At 48.1% G+C, this 24,514-nt stretch overlaps 1 protein-coding gene across 1 annotated transcript in view; it reads right to left on the reverse strand.

The window, feature by feature from the left end:
• Positions 1–24,514, reverse strand: part of LOC119394545 (alpha-1,3-mannosyl-glycoprotein 2-beta-N-acetylglucosaminyltransferase) — a 148,987-nt gene that overhangs the window by 90,914 nt on the left and 33,559 nt on the right. Inside the window, exons 5-7 of the mRNA XM_037661868.2 lie at positions 23,789–23,897; positions 2,362–2,500; positions 2,164–2,298 (exon numbers count right to left, since the gene is read on the reverse strand). Of these exons, the coding sequence (XP_037517796.1) occupies positions 2,164–2,298; positions 2,362–2,500; positions 23,789–23,897 (383 nt within the window). The remainder of the gene's footprint in view (positions 1–2,163; positions 2,299–2,361; positions 2,501–23,788; positions 23,898–24,514) is intronic.

A 24,514-nucleotide genomic window follows, 5' to 3' on the forward strand; every position in this document is an offset into this window, starting at 1 on the left:
CACTGCTTGTGAGTCCGTGCCCGTGGCAAACATGTGGAAGCCTCAAGAAAAACGTTGCCACCAGACAACGATAATGATAACGACGATGACAACAGCGACATCACACAGCACATTTGGCAGGCGAAAAAACACGCGCAGATGATGCAGGCAGCACGCACGTGCATCCCAGTTCTGTGTGCTTACAAAGTCGAGTTTGTTTACCATGTTTCACATACTAGATGGCTTTGGTTGCACCCGGCGGCTTGTCACTCAACGGAAACTGAGAATGGTCGGCAATAAACAGGCTGTAATAATAAGCTGTTGCGCGCTGCAGCAAGCGATCTGCCGTGTTATAACCAACAGGCCCCAGCAGCACAATGCAGCAAAAAAAAAAAAAAAAAGCAGGCCATAATTTTTGTGCCAGTGCCCCTGAAAGGTCAGTAGCTGGAGCCCTGAATGTCAAGTGGCACACATGCAACAAATGTAGACTAAGCAGCTGCACGTATACTATAATAGCAATATGCTCGCATACATTTAAGCTTGCAAATTATGAAACAATTGAGGACCTATGTTGCCGACAAAAATGAATACATGGACAAAAATATGCTGTAGAGCATGGTTTCTGAAACCAGGTTTTGCGAGACTCCGGAGTTCCTGGGTTCTGTGTGTAGCGAGAATGAATACGACGCGATCTCATTTCAAGACTCAGCTAAGAGTGGCAATGGTGCGATAGCCACTTTACACATGCTTCTAACGATGTTCTCAAGTGCCATCAAGTAACAGTTATAAATGCCGCCAGCATTTATAACCAAATACTCAAATGGGCTACCAAACATACATAATATCCTCCGTAAGTATTACCCAATACTGGCAAGCAACAAGCGCCTTAGAAAAGCGTTTCCCGGAGTACCAAAGGTCTTGTATCGCCGCAATAGGAATTTTAAGGCCATGTTAGTGCATGCAAAAGTAAACCCTCATTCTGCTGCCCACATAACACCTTGTTCTCGTCCAAGAAGTAAGACTTCGAACACCTTCAAGATGACGTTATAGTTAAAAGCACTGGAAGTGATTACGTCCATCATATAAAATCTAGTTTTACCTGCACTAGTTCAAACGTTATCTACATGATAGAATGTTCATATTGTCAAAAACGGTACATTGGCAAAACGGGACAACCTGTTAATGTTAAACAGGCATCGCGCGGACACGGCGAAGAAGTTGCAAAAGCAGTGGCACAGCATTTTAATGTAGCAGGTGACAACTTCGATGAGTTCAAACTTTACATACTTCAGTCAAATTTCTGGTCTCCAAGAGACAGAAAATATACAGAGTCATACTTTATTCACAAGTTCAATACACTCCAGCCAGCAAGTATTAACATTTCTAAGGGGACTCTTGAATCTATTCGCTATGGCACATACACAACAAAAACCAATGAGAGTTAAGCCCTTCTAGGAATTTCGAACCCACTATTGTTAAAGTGCCACGTGCTTCCACTGACAATCATTCAGCGAAACGTATACCCTCCCCTCAACCCCCACCCCGTTTTTTTTTTCTTTTTTTTTCTCGCCTTCCTTATAACTAGCACAGTTTGTCACGGCAGCCTCCCCCACTTTGGCAGTTGCCCTCCCCTTCTCCCTTGTGGTGGAGAGGGCAGGAAGCATATACACACGAGAGCTAAGGAAATCGGTTTCAGCCTTGAAGAAGACAAGTCCACTTGTCGGCTCGAGCAGCCACCCCCTGTTTACGGATTTTTTCATCGCAAGCTTCCATCTTCTCCTTCCTGCCGGTTTTTGGGTCAAGGAATAAAGCACTCAGAGTTTTATGCTAGCACACAGGTAAAAGCACCTTTAAGATGACCCCTACTTGACCAAAGAGGCACAAGTACTTCAAGAACCACATAATGAAAGGCCACCAGGGAAGATAAACGAGTACTATATCAACATATTCTTTTTTCTACAGAGGTGGCTGGAAGGCAGCGGCACTTGCCAGTTTACGCAGCAGTGCCCTACCACAGAAATAACATGCATGCTGTCAAACAGGTCTAGATACAGTGGCAGCTTTTCAAGAAACCGGAAAAGGAAGCAAGTGCATTTCTTTCATGCATGAACGCTACAGAGGTGCTTTTCGTGCTCACATGCAGCCATCCGTTTCATTGGTAATGACAGGTGGAAGAAAACCAACCTGGGTCATCCGCTACAAGTCCTGCTTTGCCATTGTCATTCCATGCGGAGACACAAAAGAGCGTCGGGTCACTCTTCAAGATTGGGTGCAATGCAAGGAAGTATTCAAAGAAGTCTACCGACAGCTCCAGGTCATCTAAAAAGAAGAACAGTCTGGTCAGAGAAGACAGCCATGGGCTGTGCTGCAGATGGTCCATACCTTCCACAATGAGCACCGTGTCATAATTGAATTCAAAGAAGGTCTTGTTCAGTGCCCAGCCATAGTGTCGTGCTATCTTGTAGTAGCCTTTGAACTTTTTCTCCTTACCCACTAATGGAATGTCGCTTTGGTCAGGTTGCTGCACAAGTGAAAAAGACATAGCTGTTAGTGACACTATGCCTGCACCAAACATGCATACTTCAACACGAACGATGGGATACTCCATTACATGCAAGAACTAAAGATAGACCATGTCAAGTCCTTGACATGCAATAACAATGTTTTTCCTAGAGTGAAATCAGCATTACCGAGTACACCGATTTGCACCCACTGAGGTTTTGTTATAAAAAGATTCGATTTCAATAACTCGATGACGTTGAGGTTTTTAAATGATACAAGAAGGTTTATTCTACATATTTACAACTGGGGTTAGGGAGCTGAGGATTTGTCGCCCTTCCTAGTCTCTCTTCGGCTGCCGAGTTCCCCCGCGCAGGCCACTCTCTCACTCGTGCATGTTGGCTGTGCCGTCCGGTGTGGTTCTGTCCATTATCCTGTTCCCAGAACATATACGCTGGAGTCCCAATCACCCAACCTTTCCCGTAGGCAGGCATGTGTCTGCTAGAGGCCCCGCGACAGTTCGGGCAAAAGGAAAGATCTTTTACAGGTTTTCTTTATTGCCCCGAAAGTGCTGCACTGAAAAATAACCATACATACTTGGTCTAAAAAAGCCCTCCACTATACTTGGGTATCTAAGCTTTAAGCTACTATGGGCAAAAGATAGAAAGTGGTTGACAAAGAGCGCTAATGTTTTAGTGATTGATGACAAAAAGTTTATCGTTGCAGTTATTGAATTGAAACTTATAATAAAGTATTAATTGCCAGGGTTGTACGTCCTAAAACCACAATATAATTATGAAAGACACTGTAGTGGAGGGCTCTGGAAATTCGTTGTTCTTTAACCCTTTCAGATGCTTTGTACAAAACTCTATACACTTTAAGAAAAAATAGGGTATTTGCGGAGTATTTCTGCCACACAACAAGAATCGTCGTCCACCTCGTGTACTTTCCTCCCGTTATACACCGCGGTCCCATAGCGTTCTCGATAGAAGAGTGACGAGAGCCGGGTTTTCAAGAAAGAAAATGCGAGCAAGCCGGATGACGATTATTGTCTTGCAGCAGAAATACTCCCCAAATACTTGACTTTTTCTTACAGTGTACACTGCTTGTGTCTGCTAGTTGTGTCAACCAGTGGCTAAGATAGGGCAAGGTACGCTAAGGTTTGGATGAATTGAACCTCCTGCGTAATAAATCTGTGGTCATTGAACTTCATTTTGCTGTGTACTGTTGGTGGAATGAATTACAAGTGAGAGATGGGAAAATAGCACAAATACCTCCTCAAGGCCTTTGAGGCCAAAGGCTTTCTGTAATGTAGCTAGCACTACAACAACCTCTTTTCAGAGGTTGTGCTATGGAGTGCCTGGGTATATGACGTGAAAGCTTCTTTTAAAAATGCAAACAATGACCAATGTTTAAAAACCGGTTCCCTTAATCCTCTGTATGTTCGCCTATATTTTTTACATGATGTTATAAAAACCGGCTGTGTTATATACAGTGAAACCTCGGTGATACGAACCTCACAGAACCACCAAAAATATTCGTATCATCCGAAATTCGTATCACCAGAAAGCAGAGAAAATTCATGAGACTGTTTGGCGTAGCGCACACCCACAAGGACAAAAGAAGGACACACACAGCGCTAACTTTCTACTAATGGTTTTATTTCTGATCACACGTGTCCTTTTTTATACAGCAACAGGCGATCGATAAAACCAAGAAAAAACATGTAATAGTACAGCATTGACCGCGTGCACGTCGTCACTGATCACATCTGCACCCACCTTCTTCAAAGTGACAATTCAAGATACCTCTTTTCTTTATCGGACAAACCTAAAGAAGGCGCACTCACGCATTTTTCTTTCACTTTTTCAATTTCAAATGCCTCGATTATTTCCCGGGTTGTTTTGTCTCGAGCCCTATATAGAATACGAGTGCTCTCAAACTCTGGAACGCAACCACACCTTTGGCAGTGAATGCCCAAGTGGCCAGACACAGCTTTGTTGACATTATACGAGTGTTCTCTGAGTCTCTGGTTTGCACACCTTCCGGTTTGGCCAATATAGACGCGTTCACACGTGAGAGGAATAGAATACACTACTCTTTCACTGCAATTTACAAACTTTTCGCGGTGCTTGATTGTGCATTCGCGCTTCTCTTTGCTGTCCGCATTAACCTTTTTGCATATCCTTTGCAGACGTTCGGTAGCGGAAAGAACTACGTCCGCACCGGACTTTCTCGCTATCCTGCGCAAATCATGCGATATGGTGTGCATGTAGGGCACCACCGCAACCTTGGTTGCCTTAGTGGCGGCGGTCTGATTACTGGTGTTCGCTCTTCCTTTTTTTCTGATATTTTCGGCGACGGCGGTTAACAGGCGTAGGGGATAGCCAGAATCAATTAAACGTTTAGCCTGGGCCCACAAGCTCGCTTCAAGCTTGTGCCGGCACGATTTCATCAGTGAACTCTGAAAACATGAACTTATAACAGCACGCTTTACCAACTTTGAGTGCGCAGATGGAAACGAAAGTACAGGCTTATTTCCTCGCGGTTCATAACCCCAACACACACCTGTTGACGAAAAATACAACCCGAGGTCTAAAAATCTTATGAAGTTGTCTTTTGGTACTTCATGCGTCAAGGCCAGAGGAGATAACTCAGTCGTGAACATGTTTAGCGTTCCTGAAACGACCGCGTCAAAACTGTTAGGTTCATTATTACAAACGATTAGGTAGTCATCTACATATCTAAAAACAGCAACAACATCCGTGTGCTTTACACGTACGTGGAGAACTTGGTTACGCTTTACTAAAAACAGATCACTCAAGTATGGAGCGATGCAGGAACTTATACAAATGCCATTTCTTTGTTTCACAATGTTTCCATTCCACGTCGCATATGTCGAGTTTAGGTGTGCGCTACGCCAAACAGTCTCATGGATCATAACCAACTAGCCCAACAAAGCGCCTTGAGCAGAGAAAATTAGCATGCGACGAAAAAAAAAAAGGCGGCGTACATTTTTACTTATTGTTTTTCAGGGCCACAGCAACGTCAGGAAGAACCCTGAATGATTGTCAGTTAAGTGTTTAGATGTCTGCAATCATACCAGCACTCATAAATATACGGCCCGTACGCGCATTTAATAAATGAACCAGGTGCGTTGTGACCAGCGACAGCAATAGCCCCTTCAAAATTTTAGTATGCTTTTTTGCATGATAACGGCATACTGCAGCGAAAGTAACAAAAGAAGCACTTTGACGCGATGGATCAAGGCCACAAAAGTACAGAACCACGGTCCTGTGTTATGATTTTGTTATCGCGGAGATGTTGGGGATGTTTTTTGTGAGATCTACGGCCCTGCCCGCAGAAGTGCGACCTCAACGGTCACGCATGGTAACCGGTCTTGAGGTCCATCGACGAAAAGTACTTTGCGTTGTGTAATTGATCCAGAGTGTCGTCTATCCGGGGAAGGGGATACATGTCCTTCTTCGTGACTTTGTTCAGGTGACGATAATTTACGCAAAAACGTAGAGTCCCATCCTTCTTCTTCACTAGCACCACCGGGGATGCCCACGGACTCTTCGACGGCTGGATGATGTCGTCGCGTAGCATTTCGTCGACCTGTTTCTTCACGGCCTCCCGTTCTCGCATCGAAACTCTGTACGGGCTCTGACAGAGTGGTCTGGCGCTTTCCTCTGTTATGATGCGATGTTTTGCCACGGGAGTCTGCCTAATTCTTGACAACGACGAAACGCAGTCCTTGTATTGCAAGAGCAGGGTTTTGAGCTGTTCTTGTTTGTGCTTCTGAAGGCTGGGATTGATGTCGAAAGCTGGTTGCGGCGCTTTATTCGTCAGAGTAGGCTCAGGAGAATCGGTGAGGCCGAAAGCATTGCTGGCTTCTACAATTTCTTCGATGTAGGCGACCGTCGTGCCTTTGCTCACGTGCTTGTACTCGTTGCTGAAATTCGTGCGCATAACTGCTGCTTTCCCTGCCCGCAGCTCTGCTACTCCTCTTGCAACGCAAATCTTGCGGTTAATCAAGTGGTGCTGGTCGCCTTCAACAACGCCTTCCAGGTCTGCTGATTTCTGAGTGCCGACGGAAATGATGACGCTGGAGTGAGGGGGAATGGTGACCTGGTCTTCCAGCACATTCAAGGCGTGCTTTCTTGGCGGAGTGTGCGACGGTAGTGCCTTTTCCGTGGACAGTGTTATGACTTAGACCTCAGGTCGATGATTGCACCACGAAGGCCTAAGAAGTCCATACCAAGGATGACATCTCTCGAGCAACGCGGCAGGATTACGAAGTTCGCGGGATAAATCCGGTTGTTAATGGTGAGTCTCGCTGTGCAGATTCTGTTGTATTCAGCATGTGCGTTATCATCTAGATAGCCCTAGGCATGCGCAGACGCACGCGCACGCGCCTTATGTCAGCTAACATCTGGGTATATTAACCATCACGGACTAAGAATAAACAGAGTTGTTTGAGGTACTGGGTCGGTGTAGTTACTTCGCGATCCTGCGGCTCTCCGACGTAGTTCGGCAGGGCATGGCGGCGGATACCACAGTTGGCGACGAGTGGTGAAGTGACCGAAAGCTGAAGCAATGAGCCTGCACCAACCGCCCGAGTTCCTGCCGACGCCCGGGAAGCCTACCCTTCCGTGGACGCAGTGGCACCGCCTTTTCAAGAATTATCTCCTGGCATCGGGGAGCGACGTCCACTCATCTGCTCGCCGTAAAGCTTTGCTGTTGCACTGCTTGGGGGTGGAAGGCCAGCGATTGTACTACGCATTACCGCATACAGCGGGAAAAGAAGAAAGCGGCCCGAGCGACGAGTACGATGCAGCGGTGGCTACGTTGGACGCCTACTTTACTGCTAAAACGAACATCGTCGTGGAACGGCACCGGTTCGGACAGCGCACCCAACTGCCTGGGGAGACCGCAGCAGCATTCGTCACGGCACTGCGCGAGTTGGCATTGTCCTGCAACTTCGGGGAGCAAACTGACGACTTCATTCGTGACCAGCTTGTAGCGAAAACGAGCAACCATGTTCTTCGAGAATGCCTACTTCTGGAAGGAACTTCGCTTACGCTTGAACGTGCGCTGACTATCTCGAACAACATTGAAGAAGCCATGAAATACTCACTTGAGCTACAGTCATCAGCCGCGAGCATCCAAAAGGTGGATAAACATCAGATGCCAGCCCGTACAGAAGCACGAATGCCGTCTTCGCAGCACAAAGCGTATTTTGTTGCGGGTCTTCTCGGCATCTCGCAGATTCCAAAACATGCAAGGCGCGGGATAAAACATGCAGTAAATGCGGCGAACGGGGACATTTACAGCGTGTATGTCGGAGCGGCATGCCAGACGAGCGGGCACTTGCTGTCCGAGAGGTCGATACCTGCAATATATCCGAAGACCTCAACGTGTTTCTTCTCGCCCGGCAGAAAAAAGCAGCAATACATGTGGACACCCTCGTGCAGGACGTGCCCGTACGTCTCCCCGTAGACACAGGCTCTGCTGTCTCGATTCTGTCGGCCGTCACGTATTCGAGGTTGAAATGCCCTCCGGTGCAGCCGACCTCAGCGGCACTGTACGATTTTTCTCGCCGCAGAATAAGCACTGAGGGGTGTCTTACGGCGCCAGTCTTCTTCCAAGGTCGGCATGCCGAGATACTTTTCTACGTCGTCAAAGGCGGTACAGACATCCTCGGCATCGACGCTATCGAAGCCCTGCGGCTGCACATCAATGGTATGTCACTTCAATGCACTAACATTACGCAAGCGCCACAAGGCCTTGATCCTGAACTTTTCTCTGAATTTTCAACCTTGTTCGATGGAAAGTTAGGGCTAGCAGCAAATTTCATTCACAAGGTCAAGATAAGACAAGGGGTCACGCCTGTCGCTGCTAAGTTACGCCGTTTGCCATTTTCAGTGCGAGACGCGGTGCGTGAAGAGCTGCAGCGCCTTGAGCAGAATGATGTGATAGAAAAGGTGGATGCCTCAGAATGGGTATCACCAATCGTAGTAGTGGCAAAGAAAAATGGCAAGATAAGAATTTGTGTCGACCTACGCGAACCGAACAAAGCGGTTGTCATTGACAAATTTCTGTTGCCTCACACGGAAGAACTGCTGCACAAACTTCACGGTGCAAAGTATTTTTCCAAGATTGATTTAGCAGCCGCATACCACCAAGTCCTGCTGAGTCCTGAAAGTAGAGAATTGACTACCTTCATAACCAATAGTGGATTGTACCGATTCAAACGCCTCTGCTTTGGCCTTGCATCGGCACCGTCTGCTTTTCAGAAAATGATGGTCACTATCCTGCAGAAGTGCAAAAATACTTTGTGCTACATAGATGACGTGATTGTGTTTGGTAGCACGCCTGAGGAGCATTTCAAGAACCTGAAGCAAGTGTTGCACTTGATTGCAAAGTCGGGATTGAAGCTGAATGACAAATGCATTTTCAATGTTCAAGAAATAGAATTCCTTGGGCGCATGATAAGTCACCAGGGTATACGGCCGCTACAAAGCAACATTGACGCCATCAAGGCTGCACCAGCACCAACGGATATCAGTACCCTGCGCTCATTCTTAGGAATGGTTGGCTATTACGCAAAGTTCGTACCTGACTATGCAGTGCTTGTTGAGCCTCTTCGTGAGCTCTTACGTAAGAATTCCACGTTCACTTGGAATCCTGCCAGACAAGCTTGTTTCGAGCAGCTGAAAAGTACCTTGTCCACAAGATGTTTACAGCTTTTTGACCCTGTGGGTGACATTATCGTTACCACAGACGCCTCATCCATCGGGCTAGGAGCAGTGTTGCAACAGACAAGAAATGATGAGCTAGTAACGATTTCATTTGCTTCTCGCAGGCTTACTCCACAGGAACAGAAGTACTCCGTTGGGGAACTGGAAGCCCTTGCATGCTTGTGGGCATGCGAACACTGGAGAGTCTACCTTTGGGGCCGTCCATTCACTCTGCGCACCGACCACCAGGCTCTGACTACACTCCTAAGCACAAAGGGAGTAGGTCGCCGTCCGTTCCGAATAGCGAGGTGGCACGCAAGACTACTGGCATACAACTTCACAATTGAATTCCAAAAGGGTGACAAGAATACGGTTGCTGACGCTCTTTCAAGGATGCCTCTCCCAGTTCAAGTGGAGGAGAGACTGGGGAGACCGTTTGTGTGGTCTCACCATGCGTTACCCATGGGGAGTTTGTCGCTGAAACAATGCAAGACCAGCTGCTGCAACAGTTCATGAAGTGGGTGACTTCGACATGGCCTGCAGTGAAGACGTTGCCTGCTGATGCAGTTCCATTCTACAGGGTGCGGACTGAGCTCTCAGTCGTTGGAGACCTCCTACTTCATGGAGACAAGTTCGTCGCACCTTCATCTCTCGTAGGACGGCTACTTGACGTAGCCCACGAGTCTCACCCAGGAATAACAAGGACAAAACAGCGACTACGTGAGCAATACTGGTGGCCTGCTATGTGCAAACAAGTAGAACAGTTGATTGCATCTTGTGGTGTATGCCAATCAGTTGACAAGTCTGCAAAACCAGTGACACCACCATTGCAGCCAGTTGCATTCCTGTCGGCACCATGGCAGAAGCTAGGAATTGATATTGTGGGTCCTTTTGCGAACGTGTCTGCAGATTGTCGTTTCGCGATTACGGCCATTGATTACTTCAACAAGTGGCCAGAGGTTTGCTTCGCTGCGAGGGTGACTGCTACAACAGTTATTTCCTTCCTACAAAGTATTTTTAGCAGGGAAGGATACCCAGACGAGATTGTGAGTGACCATGGTCCTCAGTTTACAGCCTGCGAGTTCGACAGTTTTCTCAAGGAACGCAGCATCACCCATACGTATTCGGCAGTCTACCACCCGCAAGCGAACGGCCAAGTGGAAAGATTTAACCGGGTGCTCAAAGAGTATGTTCAGGTCTGCACGCGTGAACGTCGGTCTCTCAAGGAAGCCATCACCGAATATCTAGGAGTTTACCGTTTCACGCCGCATGCCACTACAGGAGTGAAGCCTTCCGTTCTCCTGCACGGCCGCCAACCCAGAACTAAACTGGATCTAGTAGGAGCGCCAGGTAAACAGTTTTTTCAAGACCCACATGCAGCAATGGAGGCCGTCCGCAGCAGGGTAAAGCAAAAGCAACAAGCAAGTAAGACCCACACAGACTGTCGACGAGCTGCAAAGCAGTCTCCGTTAACAACAGGTCAACCGGTACGAATAAGGCCGCCAGATCATGTGCCTAAGGGTGCTGTGAGTTACTCAAGCCCGTTCACAATCATTGACCAATGTGGCCAAGACACTTACAAACTAAGTGATGGTCGCACCTGGAATCGGAATCTGCTAGTACCCTGCCCTCGGCCTGCTACTCCTGTAGAATCTTCCTGTTGTGACTCGCCAAACGATTCCGATGATGCACCCCAGCTGTCAAACCTTGGAGCCTCAGTTTCAAGGGACCTTCCAGAACTGAGGCGGTCGACGAGGCTAAGAAGACCACCGTCGTGGTTAAAAGACTATGAACGACATTGAGTGCTATGTAGTGTCTACTTATTGTTACTCTTTCTAAGTGATTGTTCAAGTTTTTGAGGGGAGGGAGAATGTTGTATTCAGCATGTGTGTTATCATCTAGATAGCCCTAGGCATGCGCAGATGCACGTGCACGCGCCTTATCATGTCAGCTAACATCTGGGTATATTAACCATCACGGACTACGAATAAACAGAGTTGTTTGAGGTACTGGGTCGGTGTAGTTACTTCGCGATCCTGCGGCTCTCCGACATAGTTCGGCAGGGCATGGCGGCGGATACCACAGATTCCCTCCGGCGTTACGAGGTGACCTCCAGCTGTCCGGATTTCGGGGCCTTCCCAGGCTGTCCTAACTTTCTTCAGCTTCGTGGCGTACTGATGACAGAATAGTCGGCTCCAGTGTCGACGAGGGCTGTGACGCTGTGGCCGTCGATAAGAACGTCGAGGTAGCTAGTTCGTCGTCTTGCGTTGCAGTTAGGTCTTGGCGTCGGGTCACGGCTACGTCGGTTTGTTCCGCTGCTTCCACGTTGCGTCGTCAGGTCTACTTCGGTCCGCGAGGCTTCGTCGTCAGGGGTTCGCGTCGTGTCCTGAAGCCTTCGTCGTGGCGTCGGCGTCGGCGGCGGAGGGTCTTCGGTATTTCGTCATACAGCAACCACACCTCCATCGGTTGCTGCCCTTAGTTTTCCGGATGCGGGCTAGGTGACCGGCCCCGGGTTGGGCCAGTGTATGGTTGGCGTTGGGGAGAGGCGTAGTGGCCTGGCGACGGCGATCGGGAAGGTCCTCGGGGGGTCCAGTGCGCTCCTGCCAGATAGTCGGCGATGTCACGTGGTTGTTCACCCTGCTGTGGTCGCGGTGCGTCGACAGCGAACCCACGCAGTCCCATCTGTCGATAATGGCAGCGGCGGTAGGTGTGGCCAGCTTATCCGCAGTGGTAGCAGAGTGGACGATGATCGGGGGCGCGCCAAACGTCGGTCTTCCTCGGCATGTATCGCTGATCGGCTGGCAGGCGGTATGACGTCGGTGGTGGCGGCGGTGGTGCTTGGCGGCGGAACTGCTGGTGCAGCGCGGCGTCTTGACGTGGGAGAGGAGGGGGGGCGTTGCGTCGGGCTGCAGCAGCATAGCTCATTGCTTGCAGCTGCAGCGGTGCCGGCTGAGGAACACCCAGTGACTGTTGGATTTCCTCGCGTACAACGTCCGCAATCGACGTCACTTCGGGCTGTGCAAAAGGTGCGAGCTTTCGCAGCTCCTCTCGCATGATGGCTCGGATCGTTTCGCGCAAGTCGTCGGAGCCGAGGGCATGAACTGCTGCGCTGTCTTGGAATGCGCGGCGATTGTACTGTCGGGTTCGCATTTCCAGCGTCTTCTCGATGGTTGTGGCTTCGGAAACAAATTCCTGGACTGTCTTGGGTGAGTTCCGCATGAGCCCAGCGAAGAGCTCCTGCTTAACTCCTCGCATGAGAAGGCGAACTTTTTTTTCTTCGGGCATGGTAGGGTCTGCGTGGCGAAGCAGCCTGGTCATCTCTTCCGTGAATAGCGCCACGTTTTCGTTCGGCATCTGCACGCGGGTCTCGAGCAGAGCCTCAGCCCTCTCTTTGCGGATGACGCTCGTGAATGTGGTGAGGAACCTGTCGCGAAAAATGTCCCACACTGTCAGGCTTCGCTCTTGGTTCTCGAACCAGGTCCGAGCGGCGTCTTCCAAAGCGAAATAGACATGCTGTAGCTTGTCTTCGCTGGTCCAGGCATTAAAAACGACGACTCGGTCGTAGGCTTCGAGCCAGCTTTCCGGGTCTTCGAACGACGATCCGCGGAAGGTTGGCGGCTCCTTGGGCATCCGGAGAAGGATCGGTGCGGGCGGCACAGCGTCTGTCATTGTCGCTGTGGTCGAGGTCAGGATCTTTGTTTGCCGGGTCTTTTCAGGTAGAGGCCCGTGCTCTGGCGGTAGACCTTGTTGCCTGCGGCTTGCTCGACGATCCGGGTTTTCTTTGCCGTCGTCCTCCTCGCGGCTTGGGCTTGGGTCAGCGCTTCGCGGGGGCGTCCGGATCATAGAAGAAGCAGCACCTCCACCAGATGTCACGTGGTAGTGACGTCGACGAAGACAGCAGTCGGCGTTTGCAGAATGAAACTGTTTATTTGGCCGAACTTGTGGCCGAGAAACTGAGAACTAGAACTACAGCAATACACGCTGTACAATGATAGCCGCGAACAGGGCGTCGTCCGTCGATCAACTGACAAGCGGTCAAGCGCGTCGACTTTTATACAGGCGCTATGGAACTTTCCAGCAATATCGCTGGTGGCGGCGTTATCTCTCGACAAAGCTGGAACATTCGCGTGCGGCGCGCAATCTTAACAAAACGATCTACTAAAATCGTGAAGCTTCTCGAACACTGCTTCGCGGCCAGCGTCGAGCGTTGATAACCGTCCTTGCAGGTCAAACTCGAACACATGAAAATAAAAGAAGAAGCGGGCGCGGCAATATTCATTTCAATGACATACAGGGTACATTATAAAAGTAATGCGCATTTTCTGAGAAAAGAGATTTATTGATCGGACCTGTACAAATGGTTAAAATTCCTCAAAATACTCTCCCCTTGCATCAATCACTACACTTGCGGAGTCATGTCTGCCGTGCCTGGAAGGCACCCTGAAAATCCTCGACGAGAATGTCTCTCAGGAATGTTGCAACATGCTTGTGGATGTTTTCCACGGTGTCCCAATGCTTTCCTTACAGCTCTCTCTTCAGTCAGGAAAACAAGCAAAGTCGCACGAAGCCAAGTCAGGACTGTAAGGGGGATGGAGACCACGAGGTTGTTGCTCAGGGCCAAGAAGTTGGTAATGAAGGGGCATGTGGCTGGGGGCATCGTCACAATGGACCGTGTCTGACTTCAGCCCTCATACGTGCAACCTAGCGTTTCAATCTCTTGAGCACCTCCAGGTAAAAGGCCAAGTTTCTCCCTGTGGAACAAGCTCTAAATGGACGATTCCTCGGGCGTCCAAGACGACAATGAGCATCATTTTGATGCTTTCTGGGGGCACTGCATGTGGCACTCGCTGTGCTGCCTTTTCGATTCTGGGTTGTACTCGAACATCCAGGATTCATCTCCAGTTACCACAGAGTTAACAAAGCCCGGCTCATTTTCAATCAAATCCAACAATTCTTGACAGCACAAAAATTGAAGTTCTTTCTGATCTTCCATCAACACGTTTGGCACAAGTTTCGTGCAGACCTTGCGCATTTGCAGATCCTAGGTAACTCTCCCATGTACCGCAAATAGGGACATGTGTCAGCAATTTGCTAGATGCTCAATCGACGGTCGGAATGAAAAACTTCGCGCACACGATCCACGTTTTCGTCGGTTATGGTCGTTTTTGGGCGTCCAGAACGGGGTTCGTTGGCAACCTCCTCCCGGCCCTCAAACGCCTTGTGCCACCTCCCAGACTGCAACCTTTATTCTTTATTCTTACAAATACCTGGAATAATATCAACATTACTTACTACATTTGGCAAGTTACAAAAGAGAAGATCAAAGGTATGATTAAGTCTTGTGGGTTCCAAAACGTACTGTATCAACCCAAAAGTATCAACAATGTTTTTCATTTCTAGGTTAATACGGCTGGCATCCAACACCTCGCAACAGTCCTTTTTCCGTTCTAGATCGGGTAAATTAAAATGACCCGCTAATAACATAATACGGTCAGACACCTGTGAAACGATATCACCTAATATTTCCATAATACCGAAGTTTGCACTTGGTGGTCGATAAAATGCCCCAGCCATGAAAGAAAAATTGTTACCCACTGCAACAGTACACAAAACTGACTCGACCGCGTCATTACCGATGTCAAGAATAGAGGATGAGAGGGACGAATGAACTAACAAAAAAACACCACCGCCAAGACTTGGCCTATCTTTACGATAGGCAGTATAGTTGTTGGGAAACACTTCGTTATCAGTGATGGATGGATCGAGCCAGGATTCTGTACCGAACACGATATCTGCCTTCACAGACTCAACTAAGCCAGCAAACTCATCTATTTTGTTTATTACACTTTGGCAATTTCCCACTGCAATAATTAAATCACGATGAATGCAAGCAGTAGAATTTTCATGTCATCGTTTAGACAAGGCAATGACTTCTTCCTTTTCATCGCCCCATGTAAACACTCTGCCATTTATAATCAGTTTATCAGCTTTTAGCTTAACCTGGTTCTTCTTATCCGCCCTTTTCACTTTACCGTATTCCCAAAGTTTCTTTCGCAACGTACGCGTTTCAAATGAATAATCCTGCTCAACGCTATACTGTGTACCTTTGAAGTTCTTAGCTTTCTTCAGGATGGCCTCCTTTTCGTTATCACATGAAAAGTTCACAATAATTGGTCTTTTTCTCCATTCATTAAAACTGCCTACTCCATGTGCCCTTTGAACTGATGTCAGGTCATATCCAAGTTGGGCTGTGCAGATGCCTTTAACAAGGTTCTCAGACTGTTCCCAAGTTTCATGCTGGTCATTATCATCAATCCCGTAAAACACAAGGTTAATTCTACGGCCTCTGTTTTCGAGGTTGTTGTTTTTCTTTTGCAAAACTCTTATTTGATGAGTTAGATCCTTAATTACAGTGGCTTGCTCTTGTACCAATTTCAGGACGCTGTCTATATGGCCCTGAGTCACCTCTAATTTGCTCTTTATTTCAGCCATCTTAGTATCACTGTTAGTTACCCTAGTATCGATATTCTCTAACTTACTCATAATCGTATCCTGCAACTTCTTCAAATAATCCATTTCTCCTTTATCGAAAGGCCCAGGATTGAGCTCAATGTCTCCAGAGAGTAGCAGAAGAAGAGCGACATATAGCACTCGGTTCACAATGAAACGGAAACGTTTCCCATTAACTCTAGTGCACACTAGCTGCGCAGTACGCGCAACACATGCCTTTGTGGGAGGAGCCGGCAACGCTATAAGTGCTTTAGGAATTTCAAGCATACGAACAGCACTAACCTGCAAGAGCAGAAGTGATTTGAGCTTCATGCCGGCAAGCGTGCCGGCTCCAACTTCCACGCAGCCAAGGTGTCGCGCAAATATATGCGCCAGTTCTGGGTCACATGATGTTCCACACACGCAGTAATGGTCGCCGTCGTAATCGTCAACACAAACGGCATAGTGAGCATAGCAGTACCCCTCGTCCAGCGATGCAAATGCTTCGGCTGACGACACTCTACACGGTGGATCCGCAGATGGTTCGGTAGAGCATAGGTGTACCGTACGCCCACCGAACGGCTGATGCGCAGTTTCCATCCAAAAGGCAGCAAAAACCCGCAAGAGCAGAAGTGATTTGAGCTTCATGTTGGCAAGCGTGCCGGCTCCAACTTCCACGCAGCCAAGGTGTCGCGCAAATATATGCGCCAGTTCTGGGTCACATGATGTTCCACACACGCAGTAATGGTCGCCGTCGTAATCGTCAACACAAGCGGCATAGTGAGCATAGCAGTACCCCTCGTCCAGCGATGCAAATGCTTCGGCTGACGACACTCTACACGGTGGATCCGCAGATGGTTCGGTAGAGCATAGGTGTACCGTACGCCCACCGAACGGCTGATGCGCAGTTTCCATCCAAAAGGCAGCAAAAACCTGCAAGAGCAGAAGTGATTTGAGCTTCATGTTGGCAAGCGTGCCGGCTCCAACTTCCACGCAGCCAAGGTGTCGCGCAAATATATGCGCCAGTTCTGGGTCACATGATGTTCCACACACGCAGTAATGGTCGCCGTCGTAATCGTCAACACAAGCGGCATAGTGAGCATAGCAGTACCCCTCGTCCAGCGATGCAAATGCTTCGGCTGACGACACTCTACACGGTGGATCCGCAGATGGTTCGGTAGAGCATAGGTGTACCGTACGCCCACCGAACGGCTGATGCGCAGTTTCCATCTAAAAGGCAGCAAAAACCTGCAAGAGCAGAAGTGATTTGAGCTTCATGTTGGCAAGCGTGCCGGCTCCAACTTCCACGCAGCCAAGGTGTCGCGCAAATATATGCGCCAGTTCTGGGTCACATGATGTTCCACACACGCAGTAACTGGTCGCCGTCGTAATCGTCAACACAAGCGGCATAGTGAGCATAGCAGTACCCCTCGTCCAGCGATGCAAATGCTTCGGCTGACGACACTCTACACGGTGGATCCGCAGATGGTTCGGTAGAGCATAGGTGTACCGTACGCCCACCGAACGGCTGATGCGCAGTTTCCATCTAAAAGGCAGCAAAAACCCGCAAGAGCAGAAGTGATTTGAGCTTCATGTTGGCAAGCGTGCCGGCTCCAACTTCCACGCAGCCAAGGTGTCGCGCAAATATATGCGCCAGTTCTGGGTCACATGATGTTCCACACACGCAGTAACGGTCGCCGTCGTAATCGTCAACACAACGGCATAGTGAGCATAGCAGTACCCCTCGTCCAGCGATGCAAATGCTTCGGCTGACGACACTCTACACGGTGGATCCGCAGATGGTTCGGTAGAGCATAGGTGTACCGTACGCCCACCGAACGGCTGATGCGCAGTTTCCATCTAAAAGGCAGCAAAAACCCGCAAGAGCAGAAGTGATTTGAGCTTCATGTTGGCAAGCGTGCCGGCTCCAACTTCCACGCAGCCAAGGTGTCGCGCAAATATATGCGCCAGTTCTGGGTCACATGATGTTCCACACACGCAGTAACGGTCGCCGTCGTAATCGTCAACACAAGCGGCATAGTGAGCATAGCAGTACCCCTCGTCCAGCGATGCAAATGCTTCGGCTGACGACACTCTACACGGTGGATCCGCAGATGGTTCGGTAGAGCATAGGTGTACCGTACGCCCACTGAACGGCTGATGCGCAGTTTCCATCCAAAAGGCAGCAAAAACCCGCAAGAGCAGAAGTGATTTGAGCTTCATGCCGGCAAGCGTGCCGGCTCCAACCTTGAAATGCAGTCGTCCTTGGAGGCCTCTTAAAGCATCTGGAATGTGTCAGTTGAATTCTTTCCAAGCTTCACGAAAACTTGATAGCATATCGCTGTTCAAGAGAACGCTCCATCGCACAGTGTTACATAGTTGAAAAAAGCTTCACTCAGAGGCACGCCTTTTCCGCTCACACTGCTCGGAGTAAACTGGTGACCAGCTGTGCTGGAAGGGCAGACCCCGCCCTCCCCCACACTGCCCAAGCCGTCGCACCGCACTGCAATGGATAGTCGCGTCACAATAAAATCATGCGATTTACTTTCATAATAGACCCTGTATTATAATCTGGGAAAAACTTCAAAATGAGTCAGCAGCATTTTGATTTTTTTTCCCCTTTTGCTTAATACAGTAAAACCTCGTTATAACGAAGTTGAAGGGGGAGTCATAATTACTTCGTTATAACCATTAGTTCGTTATAGCCAACATCCATTTCTACCGACAATTAGCACAAAAGAGAGGATGTACTTGACACCACATCCCACAGCAGCCTGCCACGCAAACGAAAAACGGCCGTCGCACGGAGAAAAACTAGCAAAAAAAAAAAAGAGAAAGAACAGCAAAGAACTACTTTATTCACGCCAAACTCGGCACACCAGCTGGCGGCTCACTTAGCAGAAAAATAGTCCTTAATAGACTTCTGCCGTGTCTTCCTCAGACGGATGATGGCTTTTTCGGCCGCTGCTGCTATGTCGAGTCCGTCCTCGCCATCATCGTGAGCGCCGAAGAAGCGGCGCAGCAGGTCTGCCGCATCCAGCGCTTGCGCGGACGTCGGAACATCGGGTTCACCAACTCCGGGCTGTCGTCGACACATTCGTCATTCACCACCCCTGTCACCGCGCGCACAATTTCAGCCTCTGTCAGCTCTTCGGTTGTCACTGCGTCAGCATCGGCACTGACGTGCGTGCAGAAGGTGTCACAGTCAGGCACAACTCCGGTATGGTGGCCATAACTCCGGCGTCAAGGAGAGAGTCCCACGACGCCAGGTCTTGGTCACCCGCGGCACCCTCATTGGCGGCAGCACCGATATCTTCGCTGTCACCGCCGCTGTTGACGCCAAATGAGGCATGCCGGAAGCAGTTGGCGATCGTGCTTGCTGTTACAGACATCCAAGCAGCATGTAGCATCTCGATCGCCATGTAGAGGTCGATTGTAGTCACGCGCTTCATGCTCATATTGAGTAGAATTCGGTCGATTACACGCTTGCGGTACCTTGCTCAACGCTACGCCGAAATCTTCAGCAACTTTTTTCTTCTTGACGCCGGACTCAACGGCTTTCAACATAGCCGCCTTCTGCTCGATTGTAATCGTTTTGCGCTTTCGTTTGCCGTTGCCGTCGTACATCTCCTGTCTAGCGGCGGGAACCGAGAGAGACGCTGTTCTGATGCACACAGAGCGAACGACAAGCAAAAAGGCCTGAGCCCACGCCGCGCGGTCGGCACGTCACCGCCTCACCGGCGTCACCAACGGCTGCTGGGCGCTGGCGTCACCGTCCACGCGCGCAACAGGGACCGTAGCAACAGGAGAGCGGGCGGGTCCACGAGTACCGCGGAGAGGGGAGGCCGGGTGACGTGTGCGGGTGGGTCCACGAGTTTCAGTGGAAGGGGAGGCAGGCAGACGCGCACCCTCGCGCGTGTTGGCAGGCGGCTCCTATGGAGCGTGAGGCGCGAGTTTTGAATTACCGCATCCGTGATGGGACGTAAACCGTCGCGTGCTATAAGACATTGACTTGCCAGCTACCAAAATGGTCAGTAAATGCTCGGTGGAAAAAAAAAAAGGTTCGTTATATCCATTGCGAGGAAATTTTAGCTTCGTTAAAACGAGGTTTTAAATACATGGGCGTCTATGGGAATTTCAAGGGGAATTACGATTGCTTCGTTATATCCATTAGTTCGTTATATCCTGCTTCATTATAACGAGCTTCTACTGTATGTCCAATCAAGGTTGAATTAACGAATGTATACTCAAAGGAAACCAAAGGCAAATAATTTATGCCTGAGTGAAAGTGCAATGCTTGAGAAAGTCTAAAACCCCCAATATAATACGCAGTAGCGTTTAAGGGGAGATGCTACTCGAAAAAAAGTTTCTTTAATCTGTAGCCTAGGGCAATCAAATTTTAGCTGTTTACATTGTTTTTTGTGCTGATATTAAATATGTAATCAGTTTTATTGTAAGTTGCATAGTTTTCATTTTGCACCATGACAATGTGTAAAGTATAGCTCTTTTTGTGCACACTTTTTCTGTCACTAAACTTTTATGGTTAAGAGCCATTAATGGCTCATATTTCTCCACATTATCTGTAGAATGCAAATAACTAAGTAGAAAGTGTGTATAAGGCATATTAATGAACAAGAAAAATTATAATACGAGAAGTCTTAAAATGCTCAGCCAATACTAATTGCTTACCCTAAGTTCATAATAATTATATAAGTGATATCAGGTTTTGAAGGAGATACTTGTTAAGGAATGTGTGCGAAAAATTTCGTTCCGACCTGGCCATCAGAAGTACTAAAAACGTGATGTGCAAACTCAAGAAGTTGCCCAAAATTGCATCTTGAGAAAAATGCATTGGAAAGGTAGAAATGAAAGCTCATCTATTTGGCAAAGATATGCTTTTTAAAATACTTCTTCCATCATGAGAACTTGCAAATCATGGTTATTTTCAACATGTGGCTTTGATGAACTCCTCATGTGAAATGCAATGTCAAGCAGCCAGGTGGTGTTTTCCAGGGGACTCTAGACAGTGAGCTCTTTTTAGTTTTTAATAGCTGCCTTGTGCTCTTTAAAAGTGATTTGAACCTATTTCCAGTTCAAATACAATTGTGATCTTTTTTTACATAAAAGTAGAGAAACTAAACTTGACAAAACAAGCAAAAACAAAAAATACGTAGTTTTGAAAAAAAACATGTATTTTTCGAGTAGCATCTCCCCTTAAGCAATTGAGAAGTTAAGGTAAATGCAAGACCCGATTTGCGCCACTAATGGGAACTTGTCGCACACAAGCCCAAAAACGTAGTAGGGCCTCAGTACTATTAATCACAAGTACTCGAACTACCCAGGCCAGAGAACAACAGTGCATAACATGTCGCCCGGTGATGTCACTCTGTGTTATGCATGTTCAAAAATATACGACTTGACACCATTTGATCGGTACAAAGTACAGTTAAGCATCGATATAACGAAGTTGGTAAAATCGGGAACTTACTTCATTATATCAAAACTTGGTTAAACTAAAATTGGACCTTTTAGGCAAGGCATAATTGCCAAAGGATTTATTTTTACACTGAAAATGCCACAAGAGTGCTCAACTAACACGGCAGTCTGAAAACAAATTATGGCAGCTTCGCACCAGTGGTGCCACGCCTTCTCTCTTTCTCAAGTCTGTTTCGATATTTTTCTCTCTATTTCTTTTATCTCTTTCTTTCTGCCTTGCTCTACCTTTCTAGTGTCTGGCTCTTATCACTTTCTTTCTCTCTCCATTTTTTCCCTCTTCTCTCACTCTTTCACGTGCTCTGCTTCGCCGAGCAGAGTTTTTGTTTAATGCTTGCACCTGTTGTACTCTGTAGTGGGGCTTGCCCAATTCCTGTGGCGCGTACCCACCTGAGGAGCTTTGCACGACGAAGCACGAGTTACCGACTATTTAAACAGCTTCGCCATTAAAATTCACTTTTTTTAAGTGAAAAAAAAAAAATTTGTTGAAGCGGAGACCTGGCGACCACGATTCAGTGCCACGCTGGTGAAGTCCCCTTCACAGCGCCGGTGCACCAAGCACATAGAAAGAGAATGGTGTGTTTAATGCACTATGCAACTGCACCTATTCGGCTCGTCAACAAAACTTTCGGTGTTGCCCAGAGCAGTACGACACAGATGCTATAATGCTACCCAGATGCCGAACAACTTGCTTTCTGCTCTGTCCAAAGAAAGTGCAACATGGAAAAGCGTTGCACACTAGGAAAGAAAAGTCACTCTACTGAATACCATAGCAACAAATGGGAATGTTAAACGAATAAAGTCTAACAGCGCATTTCTCTAGAAATTGTGTCTGCTGCAGCAAGTGAAGTGACCCATACATGGCTTCAACAGAAACTTTAGTGCGATCAGAGTCCAACACGTACAAAGGTGTGGGCCACCTGCTGATCCCCTCAGAAGATACGGCGGTATACGTGACTGCGGGTGACCACACCCGATGGTATGAAGTATGCATTTCCTGCCAGTTTCACACAGCCCCCTTCCCCCCCTCCAATCCCGACTCATATCTCCATGCGCGTTTCACGCAAAGGAGACAGCTGGCTCATTTCGCCTCTGCTTCAGTCCTGTTCTTCGGCAGCACTCACACGCTTTTACTTGCACATAGAACATGCAATGTGTAAGGAGATGTTATCGATTTTGGACTTGATCTAGAAGACTATGGCGATGGCAAAATTCGCCTGGAAGGAAGGAAGTACAAGAGAAAAAGGAAAGGCAGAGATGGAGTGTCCCTATAACTGCTATCACAATACAGAAAGTGATACAGCTGCGGTCTAAGATCGCATGAAAGCATGGCGACGACCCGAATAACATTTTCCGTTTTGCGACGTCGTGCACATAATCAAGAAAGCGTGACCCATGCCTATGTCGCGAATTTCGGTCACCGCTATGCGTTGGTTCGACAGAAGTCTTGTAATTCGGCTTTGTCACAAAACATCCACACAATGAGCTGGCAGCGCTGCTCACTACGAGCCGCTCCAAAAAATATTGGTAAACTGCTTGATACTTCCTGCAACAGTGCCCTCAACGTAAAAAAAATCTTTCAGTTATGGTAAATGCACCCGTTAGTTATGATTGCTCTCGCCTAGAAATTTATTGTATTCTTCACAGAGTCTAAAATAGCTTCCTTAGAGCTTGGGAGCCTGGAGTGAGCTATCTGATATCCCGGAACAAGCCGCGGCATCCTTTTTTCTAGTCGGCTTGCAAGATACCAGCCTTGTCAACAACATCCGCTTCCCAAACGATCGTGATCGCTTGCAAAATAACCGAGAGCTCGTCACATCTACTGCTACCACCTGTACGGCTACCCATGCTTGTTACTCAACATGTGGCAACACTTGCGGCACAGAATAGGGAAATTCAGTCACAAAACACTTAAACAACAGTGCGCGACATGATGTGTCAGGGTTGCCATGGTTCCCACATACTATGCATCTGCCTGGTTCTCTCCCACTCTGAAGGGCATAGACTAGCCTTTTCCTCGCAGCCGCAGTGCTATTTGAAAAATGCACTAAAAAAATCTCGAGCCCAGCGTTACCGCGACTTTCATCCCTTTCAATGAAGTCGCAGAGCATTTTCCCTGATGAGAGTATTTCCAGACTATCCCTGAGAATTCATGGACACCGTGGATGTCGCACTGAACGATGCAAGTTCTGTTTGTGCAGAGCTGTGCTCCGCTCCAGCCCCTTGCTCTGCAGGGCCAGCTGTCGGGCAGTCAAGCGAGTCAAGGGCATGCATGGCTACGTCACAAGGCCGTTCTCAGTAGGCGGGCAGCTTGAACTAAGCATTTCTTTGGCAGGAAAAAAGCAGTACAAGTTTCATGGAACGCTACTTCAACAATCCACGTCGACTTATTATTTGCCTTTGGTCTCCCTTTAAAATAGGATCACTCTACTGTCACGACATCTTGGAAGTCCCAGCTAATGTTGCAACTGCTTCCCCCAAGGGTGCACAAGTATATTTCGGGACTTTGAAGAGCGTGTTGTTTTGAAAATTCCCTCCCATCCCTGTGAAGACACATGCATAACAATGACTCTGGTGTCACTTGCCTTAATGAGAGTGAGTTGGTCGCCATAGTCTTGAATTGCTTTTGAAGTCAGCGCATGGTGACAATCCTGGCTCACTATAATGGGGAACTGCTTCTTGGAAGGTCGGTACCTGCATCAAGGTAGCACCACTCGCACAATGTACAGGGTTGTCCCCGTCGTGTTCACCCTTCGACACCACACTGTGCATATTTCCCAGAAATACAAGTACAGTGCACCACGATGAATGCAAAAATAATTTTGTTCAAGATTGATGTGGGCAAACAGGAGTGAACTTGACATAAAAAAAGACCACAGAAATTGGCATGCCCTTTCATGCTTTGCTCACCCAGTGAGGTGGCTCCAATCAATATAGTACTATCTTGTGGAACTTTCCTACGACAATCCTCCACCACACTTTCCGACAGCATCATTATTATGGGTTATTACACCGCGTGTCCTGCACATGTCTGGCTTTTGGACCTGAGTCGTATATGTTCCCCAATGAATTATCACTTGTGAGGAAGCACTGTGTCGTCCTTCCTTTGTACGTGTTGTTAGGTTGGACTGTTATCCAATGTACGATGGGAATCTACTGAGAATAATGCCTTTTTGTTATCTAAGTTGGTTGCTGAGTTGAGGTTTTATGACGCAAAAGCAGCTGAGACTAAGTACAGGGATGCAACAGCCCAAATAGGATTTGCAGCAATTTTTGGAGCAGCAAAATGTTGCTTTTGGAGTGCGAAAATC

The sequence above is a fragment of the Rhipicephalus sanguineus genome, chromosome 5, assembly GCF_013339695.2.
Source record: "Rhipicephalus sanguineus isolate Rsan-2018 chromosome 5, BIME_Rsan_1.4, whole genome shotgun sequence".
NCBI classification, from domain to species: Eukaryota; Metazoa; Arthropoda; class Arachnida; order Ixodida; family Ixodidae; genus Rhipicephalus; species Rhipicephalus sanguineus.